The sequence below is a fragment of the Epinephelus moara genome, chromosome 22 (genome assembly GCF_006386435.1).
Source record: "Epinephelus moara isolate mb chromosome 22, YSFRI_EMoa_1.0, whole genome shotgun sequence".
NCBI classification, from domain to species: domain Eukaryota; kingdom Metazoa; phylum Chordata; class Actinopteri; order Perciformes; family Serranidae; genus Epinephelus; species Epinephelus moara.
Genome location: NC_065527.1, coordinates 6,632,788 through 6,651,517, shown reverse-complemented (window position 1 = coordinate 6,651,517; position 18,730 = coordinate 6,632,788). Strand labels below are relative to the sequence as shown.

General features: G+C 39.0%; 1 protein-coding gene across 4 annotated transcripts in view; it reads right to left on the bottom strand.

Moving 5' to 3' along the window:
* Positions 1-1,130: 1,130 nt before the first annotated feature.
* Positions 1,131-18,730, bottom strand: part of thrb (thyroid hormone receptor beta) — a 149,130-nt gene continuing 131,530 nt past the window's right edge. The window contains exons 1-8 of one of the 4 annotated variants that reach the window (XM_050034640.1): positions 12,838-13,192; positions 11,895-11,995; positions 11,658-11,805; positions 9,966-10,171; positions 8,938-9,024; positions 8,397-8,543; positions 6,405-6,663; positions 1,131-3,260 (exon numbers count right to left, since the gene is read on the bottom strand). In XM_050034640.1, the coding sequence (XP_049890597.1) occupies positions 3,019-3,260; positions 6,405-6,663; positions 8,397-8,543; positions 8,938-9,024; positions 9,966-10,171; positions 11,658-11,805; positions 11,895-11,995; positions 12,838-13,177 (1,530 nt within the window). In that variant the 5' untranslated portion in view covers positions 13,178-13,192 and the 3' untranslated portion in view covers positions 1,131-3,018. Of the gene's footprint in view, positions 3,261-6,404; positions 6,664-8,396; positions 8,544-8,937; positions 9,025-9,965; positions 10,172-11,657; positions 11,806-11,894; positions 11,996-12,837; positions 13,193-18,730 lie in introns of those variants that run through there. The other 3 variants (XM_050034641.1, XM_050034638.1, XM_050034639.1) reach the window with 3 other exon arrangements.

The following is an 18,730-nucleotide window of genomic DNA, read 5'->3' as shown; positions in this document are numbered from 1 at the left end:
CCAGTGTTCACCTGGCCTCCAAATCCCACTGGTTGGTCACAGTGGTGGGGTCGGACCCATATTTTATCTTGGCACATGCATATATGCAAATATGTGCATGTGTACAGTATGTGTACAGGTAGATGCATGTACTGTATCTGCATGTTTGTGTGTTAGTGTATATGCATGCCATCATAAGAAGGTGGTGGGCTGTTATACAAACAGATAATGCCTATTTCTGCATGTACATAATAATACAGTTCAACCAGCCATATCCCCAACCCACCATAGCACCATGACGTCACTCTTTCAACGTACCCTGTTTTCAGGGAGTTGTGTGAAAAAAAAAAAAGACGGTTAAAATCACTGTATGTGGGACTATTGAGGCAACATGGCCGAGATGAAACACATAAAACTCGTTGTACTGTAGAAGCTGCAAACGTGGACTAAAACACGAGTCAGAGGGACGACTCTGTGCGAGTGGCATGCACTAACTAGCATAACCAGTCAAGCCCAGCAGGGATTCGATAAGGAGGGCATCATTCACTTGATTTTGGCACAGCATGTGGCATTGTTACACAAAAAACAAGTACTCTATGATTGTCTTTTCCTGACATCAGTGTCATTATGTGCTTTAGTTAGTCCTGACCAGTCTCTGGTGATGGTGAGCAGGCTCATTTTAATGCTACAGCTGCGTTCCTTTCGATGTTGGAAGTCTGAATCACCAGCAGGTAGTTGGAGGTTGGAGTTACACCATTTCTGTGTTTGTCTGTTTTTTTGTAAAAATAACAACGAAAAACATGGACATAAGCGAGATTTCCTTCAACAACATACAGATTTTTCTCCCTTTAAATGCAGCTGCGACAGCATGTTAGGGCCATGGATCAATACTTGAAGGACGGCTACTATTATTTTTTATTATTGATTAACCCACTGATTATTTTCTTGAGTAACTGTTTTATAAAATGTCAGAAAACCAACACGGTTTCTTAACGTGAAGATGATGTCATCAAATTGCTTATTTGTCTGATCAATCCGCCAAAGTTATTCAATTCACTATAACACAATACATATAAAAAAATAACGAGAAGCTGGAACTACAGAATTTTTTCTTAAGAAAACCACACCCATCATTATCTTCCTGTCAATGAACTTATCAACTAATCATCGCAGAGCTGTCGACCAATTAGAAGGTCAGTGGTTCAGTCCTTGGCTCTTGCAGTAGACATGTCGAAGTGTCCTTGGGCGAGATACTGAACCCTAAATTGCTTCTGAATGTGTGTGTAAATTGTTGATGCAAAGTGCTTTGAGTGGTCACAAAGATTATAAAAGCACGATATAAATGCAGTCCATTTACCATTTATATAAAAAGACGGAAACACGTCACATGTGCATCACAGACATTTGTGATTTGCAAAAATAAACACTTCCTAGAATACGATTTGTCGTATTCCATTAGCATCCTCTCCTTATCTCAGCGACGTATTATCCGTGAAGCAGCCCTTAAGAATATCTGTTTTGCTTCTTTTCCTTTGTAGAGACGGTGACACATCTTCGAGCAGACTGAACGCAGAGTTGTTTGGCGGACCACATTAAAACTCTTACGTGGACCTGATCATTTCAAAACTGGAAGATATGCTATGGATAATAAGCGACTTACAATTCAAACGTGTCTTAGGGCTGCTGTGAAACTGTGCCTGCTTGGGGCAACGAAAAGGTTTGTCTTGGGTGCATTGGTACGACAGACAAACAAGAAAGGACGATAGATGAGATACACACACACCAATGTAACGGGGTGAGAAAGCCACAAGAAGATCAACAGGCTGAGATAAAGCACTGTTGATAGTCAAGGACTGAAACGTCTGCTGCTGTTTTTATTCGCTCTTTATCATTTTTTGCATGTTGAGCACCTTTTTTGTGTTACATTTGTGTGTGGGTATCTCCTCTACCGTCCAAAATAAATCTAAGAAATCTGACGTATTTTTCGAAATATCATCCCCTTTCTTTTGTGAAATAAAAGGTTATTTGTTTTTCCATGGCCCTAATATGCTGTCATAGCGCAATAGCTAAAGTTGTCCATGATATTTAGCAATGTTTGCTAGCCCTAAAAAATTCAAAACTCCATGTCTGGCTACTTATAACAAAGGCAGGTGTTGTGGTCACACTTATCTGAGGATTAAACAATATTGTTGTGTAGTGTTAGCAGTGTGTATATCACGTCAAATAACATCTTAAAAGTTGACGTTGCAAAATCATGCCTTGGCCTCTTACTGAGAGTTTTGCCTTTAGTCGCTGTTCTGTCGCGAGATTCAGATTTTTCCAACATCTCTGGAACGCCGCATTACGACTTCACGTTGTGATGTGTAGCTACCCAGAGCCGTACAAAGGCCCGTGAGCTGTCGTCCATTAGAATGAGTGTTGCTGTCAAAAGGTCAGGTCACAGTATGGTGGCGAGGCACTGAACAGTTCAGACACTCACCATAAGGATGACTGACTATAGTAATATACTAACAAATGGGTCCAATAAAGTCGAGCAGGTGGGGGGAAGGCTAACAGATCGCTAACAATGTCTTGTTACGTGTGTCAGGTGAGCAGCCATTTTGAGTTTTTCAACATAAAGCAAGGAAAATACAACATTTGCATGGTTTCTAATGAATGAACAAGTGTTGATAAAATCACCATTATGCCAACTGTACAATCATCAACACAAAAAAAAACTATAGTAAAATCCGAGGTGAGAGGTTATATCCACAACATTAACAACAAAACCAAAAAAAAAAAAAAAAGAGCAAAATGCTATTCACATGTACCCGCACTGTAAGGAATGGTTCCATCCAAAACTAGACCAGAGAGCTACTCCTAAACTATGGAATGAAGTGACACTCAGTAGTGCTAATAGAAAGTTCATTGTGACGGGCCTTCTGCTGGTTCCACCCCTGAGACCACCAGGGTGCCCAGGCGCTGACGTATGCACACACATACTTACACACACACACACACACATACATGCACACACACACATCCACTAGAATCCATTGGTCAGTCCTCGAAGACCTCCAGGAAGAGAGGAGGGAATAACTCGGTGGGACACTCCACTTTCATGTGAAGGAATCGGCTGGCGTGGCAGGCGCCGATCATCCGCAGGTCCGTCACCTTCATTAGCAGCTTGGGCCAGAAATGCGCCACTTTGTGTTTGCGGTAGTTGATGTAATGTTCAAAGGCCAGCAGGAACTCCTCTTGGCAGCGTTCAATTCGCTCCACGCTACTCAGGCCCGGCCGATCTGATGACAAGAATACACCGGGCAATGTTGTTGTTAGAGTGCAGCAGGGATAAAAATAGCTTTGTTATGATAACCAAAGTAATTGCTCAGATCTCAGCGCAGCAGGTAAAAGTTGAACCCGGAGGTAAGTTGTGAAACTTGCATAATGTAGAGAGATGTATATCTGTTTTACAAACTACACACCTGTTAACTTCCTGTCAACAGTTTAGCCTTACTCAGGCCCCCAGGAAGTGCGCGGGGGTTTCAAGCCAATTTTCGCAGTGGCTAAACAGAGGTACTGCAATTTCTGGGGTCTGTCAAAGTAATGCCACCGGGCCCAAAGAGACTTTTTCCCAAAGACTTAAATGGGAAAGAGACGTCTATTAATCAGTGGATACATGTTTTTGACTATCAGGGTTCAATAACATTTGGAGCGCTCAACTGGAAGTCAGCCGCTGCTCGACGGCACTCGGAGGCCAAAAGTCTCTCGTGCCCCTGCTCTATGGGCTCAATAATAAGCAGTTTTAATCATCTGGGTAATCTCGTACCATGGACATCTAGCAATTTTGGCTTCATGTGCCACTTAGTAACTTTCACAGGAATGAACAGGGTCCTGCCACTAATGCTGTATCCAGGTCTCAACACATCCATAGTCTCATTCCAAGGGTGTTCAAATTATGCAGCTGCTAATGCACAGTTACTTGTATGAGGAGAGTGGTCAGCTCCACACACATCAATATTCACTTTAATTTTTGGCAGCTCTTCCTGGCATCGAGTGTAAAAAACACAAATATAGAAACATATATGTCTATGGTAAAAAAAAAGAGCCATCACGACCTAATGTAGCTAAGCTCTGAAAATCAGGCTAACATTGGTGCTACACTGGGCGACAAGCTAACGATCTATGACATGTTAGTGGGCAGGAGCAGGACGGTAAAATTAGAGGTTTGCAAAGAATACTGGCAATGGTGTTGCTGATCAAAGGTAAAATATTTAAACTTTTTGGCATACTCTGTGACGGAATACATGACCTCACACAAGGAGAAAACATGCGCAATCTGGAAAATAACTGGATATTACTAGAAAAATTACAAAAGACGAGAATTGCCGCCTTACATTTGTATGCCTCTGTGAATCAGTCAAGTTGCAGTCAGAGGGTAAATGGTATTTTCTGTTTGTTTTTGTTGTCTATGTAGTGTTTTTAATCATTTTGATAATCACCTCAGTGTCATTAGCTAACAGTTAGCAACGTTAGCTTGTCACACAGTGTAGCACCAACTTTAGCCTGATTTTTAGAGCTTAGCTAACACTAGGTTGTTACTGCGCTTTTTCACACTTGGTGTTTAGAAGAGCTGCCAAAAATGAAAGTGACTGATGAATACCATCTTGTGAAAGCGAGCAGTAAAGCTCCGTAGAGCTGACTAGCTTTTTCATCAACCCGATGATGCTTTTCTTTACTTTATTAGCCAGTTAGGCTAGCTGACTGGCAAATCCTGCTTTTTACAGACAGTAACGTTAGCTATGTTTCCATCCAAAAGTGATTTGAATCATTGGGAAATGCACATTAAAAGAAATACGAATCCTGTGTGTTTCCATTTTGGACTTCCGGACTTTGGTGAAAACTATGAACTTGTGCGAGTTTTCCGCAGAACCGGAAACAAAACAAGTCTCGCATTCTTCTTCTTCTACGTTTTCTGGCGGCTGGCAACCAGCTTGTAAATGCATTACCGCCTTCCCGACCCGGAGTGTGGATATCACCATGGAGAGAGGTGTGCTACGTCAGACTTAATTCGAACATAACTGTTTCCATCCCCCGTTTTGCGAATCAACATTTTTTCGAATCAACCAAAAGCCGGCTAAAGCGAGCGTATTTTAGTTTGTGCAAATCAGGGGATTTTAATTCGAATTTTGGCCTTTCCATCATAATTTTCCGATGTGATACTTCTAGATGCGTATCTAAACAGGCTGATGGAAACATGGCTACTGAGATGATTAAAACAATGACTAAAAACACTATATACAAAATGCATGGTAAACACTATTGACAATATGTACAAAGCTAACTGTGAGAAGTAGATAAAAGGTTGAAAAAGCAATGTGCAGCTCATTAAATGAATACTTCACACTACACTGTGCAAGCAGTCAATCAGACTAACCAGGGGGGGTGTGTTTACAACCTGCCTGATCTTCTGAAACACAGGTCTGTCAGGGTTAAAGGATATTAACTTGGATCTTATTTTCATGGGTTAGACAATTAGTCCCATTAGGAATAATAACAACACTGTACTAATCAGGTTAATTGGTTGGCTGCAAATACAGCAACATGGCTCATCGTGTTTCATCCAATGGTGCAAGAAATAAAAGCAGTCAGGTTCACACAGGTTAAAAAAACAGACAGAAAAAAACTTATTTTGAAGAGAAAATGAAGCCGAATAAAAACTATCACCCAAACAGTGTGTTGTGAATTGTTTTAATAGCCAAAAAGATTATACTCAGTTTGCTATTATCCCAACAATTATTGGAAAGTTTCAATTCAGAGGCTTTTCTGGTTAAAAAAGGCAAATTTCTTTAATTCTTTTCAACTTTTAGTAATTATAACTCAGTATCAGCCTTTCAGCCCTGGAAACGATGTATTGATTGAACCCTAGTGTGTCAGAAGACAAGACAGATGGGCAGGTTCACCCCATGTCATGTCTACATGTGCAACACACAGCAGAACAGTATTGATCTTCAATGAGATGCAGAGCGTCACACAGAGAAATGGTGCTGGAGCCAAATCCAAGCTAGCTGGTCAAAGCTCCTCACAATGATTATGGTGATTAATCGACGCAGCTGTGGTTTGGTATGGATTTCATGTCAAAGAAATACTGTTCACACAATCCGTGCAGGAGGGAGTAAAGCATCACTGAGGAGATGACGTTGCTTTTGGGAGGACAAGTACTGGACAGGATTTAATTTGTTCTTTTCTCTTTGTGTGTACAGTACAATAATAAACCACTGTTTCACTGGTCTCTACTGGTGCAGTTTTTGCTCTACTAAAGGTATTGCTTTGGAAAATAGTTGGCAGTAATGTAAAGAAAACTTTAACGAGCTGAAATAAGACAGCACCCACTTAACGAGCTCATGTATGCGTGCATGATGAGAGTCCAGACGCTTGGTGCTTACCAGATGAAAGCAGGATGACAGCCTGTAGAAGAGCCACCTCAGAGTCATCCAAGTTAAAGGAGGACAGCGACACGCCAAGGTCAAAAATGGCATCCGAGACTACTCCCAATCCTCCATTCTTAAGCTGACCTCGCGTGACTGCCATCTCGCCATTGAGCGTGAGGGTCTCGCTCTCTGGGTCATAGCGAACGGCAGCTCGCAGTGACATGATCTCCATGCAACAGCCTTTCAACAGGATGATCTGGTCTTCACAAGGCAGCTGATTAAAGGGAGAAAGAGATCGGCATTGTTAGTAACTGAATACAGCTGATGTAGCAACAGCGTGCACTTATTTTGAAAATTAAAATAAACACTGTTCAAATTATCATTAAAATCAAATAATCATTAAAGTCAGCATACATTTACATTTGTACTTTGTATCTAGCATAAAGCAGCAACAACATTACTTTCATACATGCATTTGAAACCAAGCTAATAAATGATCTGCAGCAGACATTGCTAACTTTTTGAATTTATAATTGACTCTGTTGCTATAAAAATAAATCTTAACCTTTTGCCTTCGTCTCACGGAATTGTAAATACTGCAAAATTTTCTACATTGTTTCCAAGAAAGTAAAATTAAATGTAAAATAGAGACAGTGCTTAATTAGTAGACGTCCACTTAATTAATGCCAATTAATGGCTAAGCTGAACATGGAAAAAAATGTGTACAAGCAAGTGTATATTTAAACATATATGAAGACTACAGTTTAAAACGTTTAAGAAATAACGGACATGGAAAATAACACTTGTTTTAAGTTTGATTGTTAGTGAATTTGACACCTTGTTTGCCGTTTGTGACGACAGCCAAATATGTAGTCTTTGCTCTAAATTAAAGGATGTTAGACTTTTGTGAACTCTACTAGGCTACATATTATTTTACTGTTTTATTCTTTGTTTTACTTTGAAATTGTTTTGCTTACTCAGTTTTACTGTTCAGCACTTTGTAAGTCAGCTTTAAAGTTCCATAAAATATTATAAAATTATTAATTTGAGGCCGATATTGATATTATACTTGAGATTTTAAGAAATCTTTTTTTTACACTAACAATTAAATTTCGTGTTTCTTTTTTAGTCTGTCCATCACAGAGTGGGTGATTAAGTTTATAGGCACTGCCAGAGCTGTATTGCAGCATGATAGCATGGTGGAATTAGCGAGCTAGCTAGCTAACGAACCAGCTGCTACATAAGCAAAATTTAACACCTTAATGCTTCATCAACACACTTGTCACAGCGTAGGAAAGCACATTGTTATTGTCATATGCTAACTTTGGTCAGATCATTTTCTGTCACCACGGTAACATTAGCACAGAAACATGGTGGAATTACCAGGCTAGCACGCTAATTAGCTGGCCTGGTTGAAAAAGACAGTTTTGGACGGAGGCCGCCAAGTGGCTGCCAAACGGATTCTGTCACCAAAAATAACTGCCTGTAACTAGAGGTTGACCAATTATTTAGTTAGCCAATTAACTGGCATCCACAGGACATTCTACAAACTATTGTTATAGGTGGAACTTGGCTCTGTAGAGGGGCCGATGGCTGCACAGCACATCACTGACTGGAGCTGAAGAGCATCTGAGTAATCAGTGTGTACAGCTCCAGAAAAAACAGGTCTCTCCTGCTGTGTGACTGTGTAACAGCAAGGTAAAGTCCATGACTAGCTGAATGCAGCCACTTCCTCTTTCATATTAAAAGCCCTCTAGTGTTCCATTCACTCCAGCCATACAATAGGTGTTGACCTAGTCTTGTTGGCTGACATTCACACTGTTTCCAATGTATATGTGATGAACTCCAGCCAAGAACATTTGTGGCTTTACTGTAAATCCACTGTAACGTGACTGCAGAATTAGAAACTCAGGTGTCAACAGCTTGACCTGCACTGCCGCCGCCGCCAGAGGGAGCGTTGTGACCTCTTTATTCTCTGTCTACATTTAACTAAACTTTGTCACTCACCTCACAAAACATAGGCAGTTTTTTGGCAAAGTCCACCACTCGGGTTATGGCAGGGGTGATAATTTTTGTAAACTGACTGAAGGCTTCTATATCCACTTTGTTTCCTTCAGGTGTATTGACCATGGACGCTTGACCAATTTCCTCAGGCTGAAACACAAAAGAGAGAAGGTCGATGTCCAAAGTGTCCCAAAGCTTACATAAAAAATTAAAACAGCATGTAAATTTTATTGTACTATGAGAACAGTATTAAACTTAGCATTACATTATGAAACGAGTTCAAGGTTAAAATGAAGTGTGTAAAGCGTTCATGGTTGAATACGATAATGGAAGAACTAGAAAGCAGTGAAGTGGTTGACTCTTGAGCTGACAATAATTCGCCTGGCCAATACCATGTAAAAATGTGAATGGGGACACATCACTACAGACATGTAGCACTCATATGTCTACTGCACTTCATCAAATGTGTAACGCATGTAAATGTAAACTGCATCAAGCACATGTTGAAAAGGCAGTACATCACTTTAATATTTGTTGTCCTTACCTTAGTTTCCTTCACCCCCGCTGCACTCTGGTCAGAAGTATAGAATAAATTACATGTTATTTCATTAAGAAGCATAGCTTCCTCGACCTGTTGGATAATCAACAGGAATCGTGAAGTTTCAATGAAGAACCCGTGTCAAGCCAACTAAAAAGAAAACAAGTTAAAACTGAGGACAGATGAAAGAGTGTGCAGATAGAAAACAGGTGAGGACAGAAATCCAAGATGGGTTTCTATGGTGAGATCAGGCTCAGGACCACGGCTTCAAACAGGTCCGCAGAAGCACTCGACGACACGGAAATGTATTATTTTGTCATGAACAACGGACGACGAGTGAAACAAAACAATTCATACGGCTTTCGTCAATCTTTTACAAATTTTTACAAAACGTTTCCGAATGAATTTTTCTTGAGTTTAGTGCGTAAGTACTGACTTCTGTTATGTCCACGACACATGGAAATTGACTTTCACGCAAAAAACTTACTGAGTCCTACACGAACGCCTTAATACACACCTGCTATTACACCGGCTGGCTACAAACCCCGCATTTCAATTTAGTTTCATGCTTCCTTCTGATCGTGCCATAGAAACCCCAAATAAAGTCAACAGCTGGGACGGACTTTCAATCTGCAGAGAGCGATTAGACTTTACAGAAAAGAAAATCAAAATTAGTCAAAAAAGGGGTGAGGTGTAAAATCAAAAGCTACAAACAGAAAGAGAGAGAAATGAAACAGCACAAAAAAGCAAGTTATTAGTATTAGCGATTAAAGATCATTGCACAAAAAACAGACAAGAATAAGATGTTCCATTATAAATTAGTGCTGCTGCGTTGAGGAACACACTTTTCACCATCGTCCAGCTAATTCTCCCCACTCTACAAGGAGATACAAAAAAACACATGGACATATTAACACAGGGAACAGAGGAACAGTGGCTGTGGTGGAAGTGGAGGAGACAGGGGCGTGATGTGGAAGGGGTGGGGGTGGANATACGATGAAGGCTGTGGTGAGGAGGGAGGGAGGATGTCTCACCAGGAATTTCCGCTTCTGCTTCCAGTGGTTGCCCTGTGCGTTTGTGGCCATATGGGCCTCAGTCACCATACGGATCAGGTCCCACTCCTCCTGGGTGGGCTCCTGTCGGTCCCACACTGTCTTTTGCAGTTCCTCCTTCCGACGGCGCTCCCGGTTCTCCTCAATTAGTTTCCGCTTGGCCAGCCTCTTGCTGTCGTCCAACACCACTGGGAGAAGAGGAGGGGGCAGAGGCAAAGGAAGAAGAAGGGAGACAATGAGAGGGGACGGGAGGAGGAGGAGGAGGAGGAGGGGAGAGTATGAACTGATGAATTGGTGACACACTTGAAAATACAGGGCAATACTGCTTGAATTACAAACTTAAACCGGACAGACATTAACTAACAAACACAAGATTACATTCAATCAAGGTAGCGCTTTATGTGGTACTCTTCAAGTGTAATAGCATAATATTCAGTGAACAACATCATGTACACAATAGTCACAAGTAGCTCTTTACTTCCGTCTCAGAGACTTTAAACCGTTTTTGCAGTTCCTCTAATGGCCACTTGGGGCTGGCTCTAAGAGTGAGTCAATCCCGATAGACCCTCATGTTAAAATACTCAACTTTACAGCTGAAATAAACATGTTTACAGACTGGAACAAAAAACAGTTTGGGTCTCTTTATCTAATTTCTCTTTTTCGTGACGACTGTATGCATGGTAAGTTTTTAAATAACTCACGTCCCAAACGGACGTGGCTGCTTTGAATGACATGGAGGTGCCGTCCATTGCCAAGTCGCTACCATAATAACATTGGTTAGTGAATGTAACCATGATGTTAACCGAGATTTACCAAGTATAGGAGTAACTGTCGCTTGCAGTAGGGTGTTAGCTCATGAAAGGATAATGTTTCAGTTCAATTTTTATTTTGGTAAATACATTTTGTTTCACTGGTTTTAAACCTGTTTTTTAGCATTAGCATTGTCACAATTAACCATACCTGTAAATACACTGTGCTAACCAAGCTAGCAGCTAGCATTAGGGATCTCTCCACTGTCTTGTCTCAATAGAAATCAGAAATCCAAGATGGCCACAGCCAAAATGCCAAACTCAGACCTTGCCTCACAACCCTCATATTCAGTACAGAAACTGCACAACCTTGATGCTATTAGAGCTGGAGATCTAGGGTAAGCAGTGCGCACTCACCCAACAGTCATTACACTTAACTATCATGCAATTCATTCAACAGAAAGAAAAGCTGCTGTATTCTGATTCATTTTATTTACAGAGGCTTCCAGCGGTATTCCAAAAGTCTTTATGATGAGGCAAGTATCAAGATGCCCATAAAGACTGCTTAAACCACTCCTGTAGCACAATGGTCCGCACCACTGGTCATGAATTTGAAGAAGGGCTGCACTGACTATTGTCGTTATTGATTCATCTGCCAGTTATTCCCTTAATTGATCAGGTAATTTTTCTGTCAATAAAATGTCAGAAAAAGGTGACAAATGCCCATCACTGTCCAAAGACATCCAGTTTACTATAGTAGACAGAGAAAAACATCAAACCTTCAAGTTTGACAAGCTGGAGCCAGCAAATATTTGAATGAATGAATTGTCTGCTGATCAACGAATAGATTAATCTGCTAATTTCAGCTCTGATTTACACATTAACAGAAACAAGACATGAGGCTGTCTGGGCCTGTAAAACTTACAGTCGGTTGCCATTCCCACCACAATGCACTTCTTGAAGCGACATTCCTGGCACTGGTTCCTGGTCACTTTGTCGATGACACATTTCCCCTCGTACTTACAAGCGTAGGTCGGGTTGAGGTTCTTCTGGATGGTTCGCCTGAAGAAGCCCTTGAGAGCAGAGAGGCATGTGCTCAGAAAAGCCTTATTTAAATGTTAAAAGTTAGCTGCAAAAATAAAACAAGGCTTGCTTGTGTTACCTTGCACCCTTCACAGGTAATGCAGCGATAGTGATAGCCTGTGGCTTTGTCCCCGCACACTACACATAGCTCATCCTTGTCCAGGTAACTTGGAATGTACCCTGGAGAGGAGGACACAGGGTTAATATCAGGTTTTACTGAGGGAAAAATAGATGGATGGATTTGTATTTTAAAATATTTTCATGACTGCTGCGGTTTTATTCAACTGGATTTTGGTTGATGTTGACCTAAAATTAACTTTTATCTTAATAACATCACATTTTTATGTTTCATTCTGAATGTTTTTTGCTTCCCTGTGAAACTGCGCAAACAACTGGGTATCAAAGAGACGCTATCCATATGTTGAATATACAGTATATCAGCTGTCCCTTTGTGTCCATTTGTAACATGTAGGTGCGAACTGGTGACATAATAACATGGCTTCAAAGAGTCACGCAAGGACAGCTAAAGGTAGGCTGACTCTCGTGTGTCCAGCAGTGCGACACCTAATATTTGATTAGCACCGACTTCTACTTCTAGTTAACTCGCTGAGTTAACACCTGGCCCAATTTTGGGATTTGGCTTAATGAGTTCAGTGCTCTGACCCCTGGCAGACTCCAGGACCGAAGGTTAACAAACTGATCAATACCTTTTTTGGGGTTTGTTAAGGAAGCAATAATACATCTTGCGTCGGCCTTCTGTTGCCTCACCATCAATCAATAAGGAACCCCCGCACGCCTCAAACGCTCTGAGCATCACAGACCTGCCACCGCGTGACGCCTTAAATCTTGGATTTATGCTTATCAGACTTAAATCCAGACTCATTGATCAAGGAGGTTATAACTAATTACCAAAAAACATATACTTCACACACAACCACAAAACAACTATTCAAAACCTGAACGAGTCCCAGAAATACTCTGTGACCAAGAACATGTAAGCAATCACAATCCAGACGTCATACCTTTCTTGTACGACCCCTGCATCCACTGCAGGTGTGAGAACTCAGGTTTGATCTCAGGGAAATATTCAGGCTGATGGTGGTAATGACTAAGAGGGATCTCCATGCTGCAAAACTCGCTCTTAAAAACAGGAGGCCCGCCGGCGTACGAGCAAGAGTAGTGCTGGCTGGGCGGCCAAGCCTGCTCCATGCAGGGTGGATGATGCAGCCGCTGGGGTTCACAGTGTCCGTACCCAGGTCCCTCACCTGGGTACATGCAGTGTTCCCCACCACCCTGCACCGTGTAGCCTCCCACCCCGGTGTGAGGCATCTCGTACATGTCTGGTATGCAGTAGTTCATCATGGAGAGCCACAGCAGAGCACCATAAAAAGTTCTGGGTCAAGTCGAGCTATCTGTTCTCTAGAAAAAGAATCTTAGCAGGTTCTAAAAAAAAAACAAAGCCAGGTCCAAGAAAGAGCATCAAGCCATGTGAGTGTGGCAGATACAAGTTTCCTGGTCTGGAAAAAAACCTCAGAGGTTGACCCTACGTAGACGCACAAACGTGTCATCCACCAAGTCCACAGACCACAGACTGCACCTAGCAACTGCCCCACCCGCCACAACACGGCCGAATTGGGAAGCAGAGATTTATGACGACGTAGAGCTCTAATCTTACACTCCACAAATCCTCAATGTGCCACAGATTAAGACCTCGCGTGTTGCACCTACATCTAAAAAACAATTCCAAAGAAAGCAAAGAAAAGTTCCAAGAAATCTTGAACCTATCTCTTTGAAAACCTTTTTGACGAGGGTACTCATATCATGGAAGAATTAGTCGTTCTCATCGTCCTGATACCTTTCCTGACCTCTTAACCTTTAACCTTTGTGTATTAACCCCTTTACTTATCCTGTGGGTATTTTAAACAGAATCCGTAAACAAGCTCGCTTAGGTCAGCGCCACATCATTATTCCTGCCAACTATTTACTGAACTTTATGACCCTAAGAAGATTTTAAGAGGGGTTTTGTATTTTATACACATAACCCGGACTTTTCACCAGTAAGACCCTAACTTGTATTTAACCCCTGTACCACAAGCTAACAGACTGAGTGCAAACATTGAGCTCAGTATTTTAACGTAAAATTACTGAGAAAAATTAACACTTTTTAAAAATAAAATAATGAAAACCAAAACTTAATTTATATTACTGGGCATACTGGGAGAATGAAATATAATTTTAATTACCTTGCCTGTAAGGTAGATGTAAAAACATATATATACACATTAAATATACATGCTAATGCTATAATTAATTCAATTAATTACTACTTTTATTTTAAAGATTTCAATAAAAGATGCTTACAAAAATACTAATGTTAATTCTTTTCTATTTTTAAAAATATATATTGAAGTAATAGACTGTTCCATTCATCACATTTTGTACTTTTGATGGTGAAATCTTTCAAAATAAAAGCTTTGTCAGCCTAAAATAAGAATGGTTGTAATTTTGTTTGAAAATCAATATTTTTTCCTTACACACGAGTGACACACTGAGCGCCACATTGCACGATCTGCTTCAGATAATGCACCTATTATCCTGGACATCGGCTATACCCAGCCATATTGATTAGGCTTCCTGCTCAATACAGATGGGATAAGCCTTATGGCGAGGATGTGTATCTGTTCAGACTCATAATGCCTTCTTCATTAACGTAACGTGACCTCATACGTCATCACAACAGGTTGCTTTATAAAGGGTTCTTAGAAATAAATTTACTTAAATAAACATACAAAGAGACAAAAATCCCACAGAATCAAAAACCGCTGGTTTATGGATAATACGACAGAAACCAGTTAGTACTGAACAAAACTTATGTATGTAGCCTGTTCATTGTAATTCTTATGTTATATATTTATATGATTGCTTTCACTTTTCATTTGTACAAGTACTTTCTGACATTTTAAACGTATATTTATTCTATGGACAAACTCTCGCTGCAATACTATTGAAGAAATTTCTGGTTTAAAGGTGGTCCATTATAGCTCCCTTTGATTTACCTTCCATTCCTTCATTTTTATAATACATTATAAAAGAGAAAATAAATGCATTTAAAGTGCCTTTACTGATGTATAACACACAGGATCACCAAGAAAACATAAATTCATACTGGGGTCATTATGAGTGAAGCCTGTGAACCCATTTTGGGTCCCAACATTCCCATAAACCCAGTAATTAGACACTTATCAAGTTGAATTTTGTATTATCTGTTCTCTATTTCCAGTAGCATGGTGAGGGCTCCAAACTGATTATAGAGATATAATTAGGTATTTTTTTCCAACAGAAGCGTCCTCTGATCCTGTCTCCTTATCAAGAAACCCAAAAGTCTGAGCTATACAGTCAACAGACAAGTTTTATCAGTAAGTATTCAGCAATGTATTTGTGGTCAGTTGCAAAGGGATCTTACTACCTGCAGTTCATTTTGCATTTTACAAAAGCAACATACAATCAGAATCTGTCTTTGTTCCTGCGCTCATCTGTAAAGCTTCTGGGGCCGATTTGATCACGCAATCGCCTGCGATCTTCTTAAGACGACCAAGTACCAGAACACGGAACATCTTGCTGGGTGATGGATCACGGAGGGGGGCAACAAACATTAACATGAAACGTGAACACATGGTGATGTCTGAGTAAAGATGCGTGCAGTTTTGGCTTTAAAATCCCTGCTGCTTGTACTTGTATGAACTCTCTGAATTGCAGCCAGTCTGCACGCTCGCCATCACGTCCTCCAGAAAAGACACAATCAATACTGTTGCTGTGGAGGATTATGAAGAAACGGGGATAATCAGGGTTCTGGTGGACCTCTGACCACGAAAGTTGATGTAGTTTAGAGCTTTATTGTGTTTCTCAACTTTGCTTTGGTTTATACATACAGTGGTATTACCCACCTCAGTACTGCTACATCACCATGAACACAGTGTTCACATAAAAGAACACCAAAACATCTCAGCCAGTAAAATGTCAGTTTTTCAGCCACAGTTTTTAACCACTGTTTCTCATTATACTGTTTTTCCTAAAAACAAAACAAAAAGTTTTAAACACGCCAGAGCAAGCTCAAGGTTTTGTGCTGCAGGTAAGAGAATGTGAAAGCCACTAAATATTTGCACATGTCAACTTACGGTTTGTTTCCATGCCTGGTTCTTTCCAATGCACTGTTAATTTCTCCAAGTCAATAAATAAATAAATAAATGAATAAATAAAATAAAATAAATTTAAATAACATTTGAAAAAAAAAAAAAATGAATTAACTAAAATAAACTAAAATAAAAGAAATAAAATAAAATAATTAAGTGAACTAATATAAACTAAAATAGACTAAAACAAAAATAATTAAATTAACTAAAATAAACTAAAATAAAATAAATAAAAATAATTGAATTAACTAAAATAAAATAAAATAAATAAATGAAATAAACTAAAGTAAAATAAAATAAAATAATTAAATGAATTAAAATAAACTAAACTAAACTAAACTAAATTGAAAAAAAAAAAAATGAATTAACTAAAATAAACTAAAATAAAAGAAATAAAATAAAATAATTAAGTGAACTAATATAAACTAAAATAGACTAAAACAAAAATAATTAAATTAACTAAAATAAACTAAAATAAAATAAATAAAAATAATTGAATTAACTAAAATAAAATAAAATAAATAAATGAAATAAACTAAAGTAAAATAAAATAAAATAATTAAATGAATTAAAATAAACTAAACTAAACTAAAATAAACTAAAATAATTAAATTAACTAAACTAAACTAAATAAAATAATTAAATGAACTAAAATGAAATAAAGTAAAGCAAAATAAAATAAAATAACTAAATGAATTAAAATAAACTAAAATAAAATAAAATAATTAAATTAACTAAACTAAACTAAATGAAATAATTAAATGAACTAAAATAAACTAAATTAAACTAAAAGAGAATAAAATAATTAAATGAACTAAAATAAACCAAACTAAAATAAATAAATAAAAGAAAATAATTAAACGAACTAAAATAAACTAAACTTAAATAAAATAAAATTAAATTAAATTAAATATATATTTTAGCCATCAAGCCATTTCAGAAATGTAGTAATTACAATATATATTGGGGGGGACACGTTACTTTTATCAGGGGATGGGATGCCAGGCCAGACCCCTCGGTTATGGCCTTGGTAGTTACTCAGAGAAATGTGATTACATGGAGTAATTACTGTGTGTATCTCCCCTGGTTATTAACTGTATTTTCATTTGCATCAGAGTGTAAAATCTGCATCAGTTCAATGAGACCAACTGAAAACACATGACCTGTAGGGGCTCCAAACAACGACAACTTCTCAAAATAACATGCACACATTAAAATACACGTCAGTAATGTTTCTAGAGTTTTATGGTTTTCAGATCCGTGTAAATGAACGATTCACCTTGACCTCACTATATTATCTTCTGCTTTGTCCCTGTGACAATACTGAGATGAATGAATGATGCCTATGACTGCCTAATTAGGTATTTTCAGTGAGGGTCCTGATAATCCTGTAATACAGGTGGAAACCCTGAGACTAGACTAGCAAAGTCATTATGTGTCCAGATATAATATGACACTTAAAGCGACTTAAACATGCCATCATGTCGAAGCGATAAGTCCGACTGTGGAGCGCTGGCTTTTTCAATCTCATTAGCTGCGGAGCATAAGATGATCTGAATGACAGTGTGTGTGTTCTGTGGAGTGTGTGTGACGGGCTGAGATGGGCCTGACAGCTCTGTTAGAACGTAATGGCTCTTAAAGTACCCATTTTCACAATTTAGACACGATGTTCCTGTGGTCTGAGACTGTCTAAAAATATTAATACACATGAACAACTCTGTTCCAAATCTAAAAACTAGACTGCTTAAACTCTAATTTCTGATGTCATCGGATATGGGCACATTTTCTGTTTCCATACACAGAACACTACAATAGATCAAAGCTCATTTGGGTATAAAAAAAAAATATGCATATACAATAACATATTTTGATTCTTAATTTGGGTGGTGTTCTCCTTTAATGAAGCATTATAGAATAGATATCTTCGATAATGTCAAACCAAACAAACTGAAACACTCAATCACCTATTGAGAAGCTTTTATTTGTCACTATATTATATTTAAACCCTCAGTTTCCAACTATTGTTCATATAGACAAATTAAGTTTGCACATTTTGTCATAAAGCTGGTTCATGTCTAGAAACCACGTGATGGCAGACGGGATAGGACATATCTCAACTCATTATTTGTTTGCAAAGAATTTGCCATGCCAGGAGAGGCAACCACACACCACCATCCAAAATAATTAATAGCAAATTTAATAATAAGTGCAGCACCTGGACTGTCTCTCTATTTCATTACTTTTGAATAAATTAAAAACAGGAAAACTAGAATTAAATATGAGTGCCATAAAAACTAATCAGGTAGGACTTCATTAAAAAAGTCATTAAAAGTATCATAGTGTAATTTGTCATAAAAAAGTCATGGTGTTCACTTTTCCTGTGTGGCCTTTAATCATATCCTGGCTCCCTAAAATGGCACTTAGTCCCCAAAACTTTGACCTCTGAGCTAAGATTTTTGTTTTAAAATGCTCTAATGCCTGGTACACACTTCACGATATCAGCCTGATTATAGCCCAACGCAGCAGCGTACGGTCTCGGCTCAGATCGTGAACGGCAATAAGTGTCATACGTGATAATCCATCGTTTCATGTACTGTAGTGTGCCATAGTAGACGACAACCAACTGGAACACCTCACGACGTTCCAACAGAAAGTCTAGCATGTTTGATTTTCCTTGTGTCGTTCACGACTTCTCCCGTCACAGCCGTCACTTTGACCAATAGAA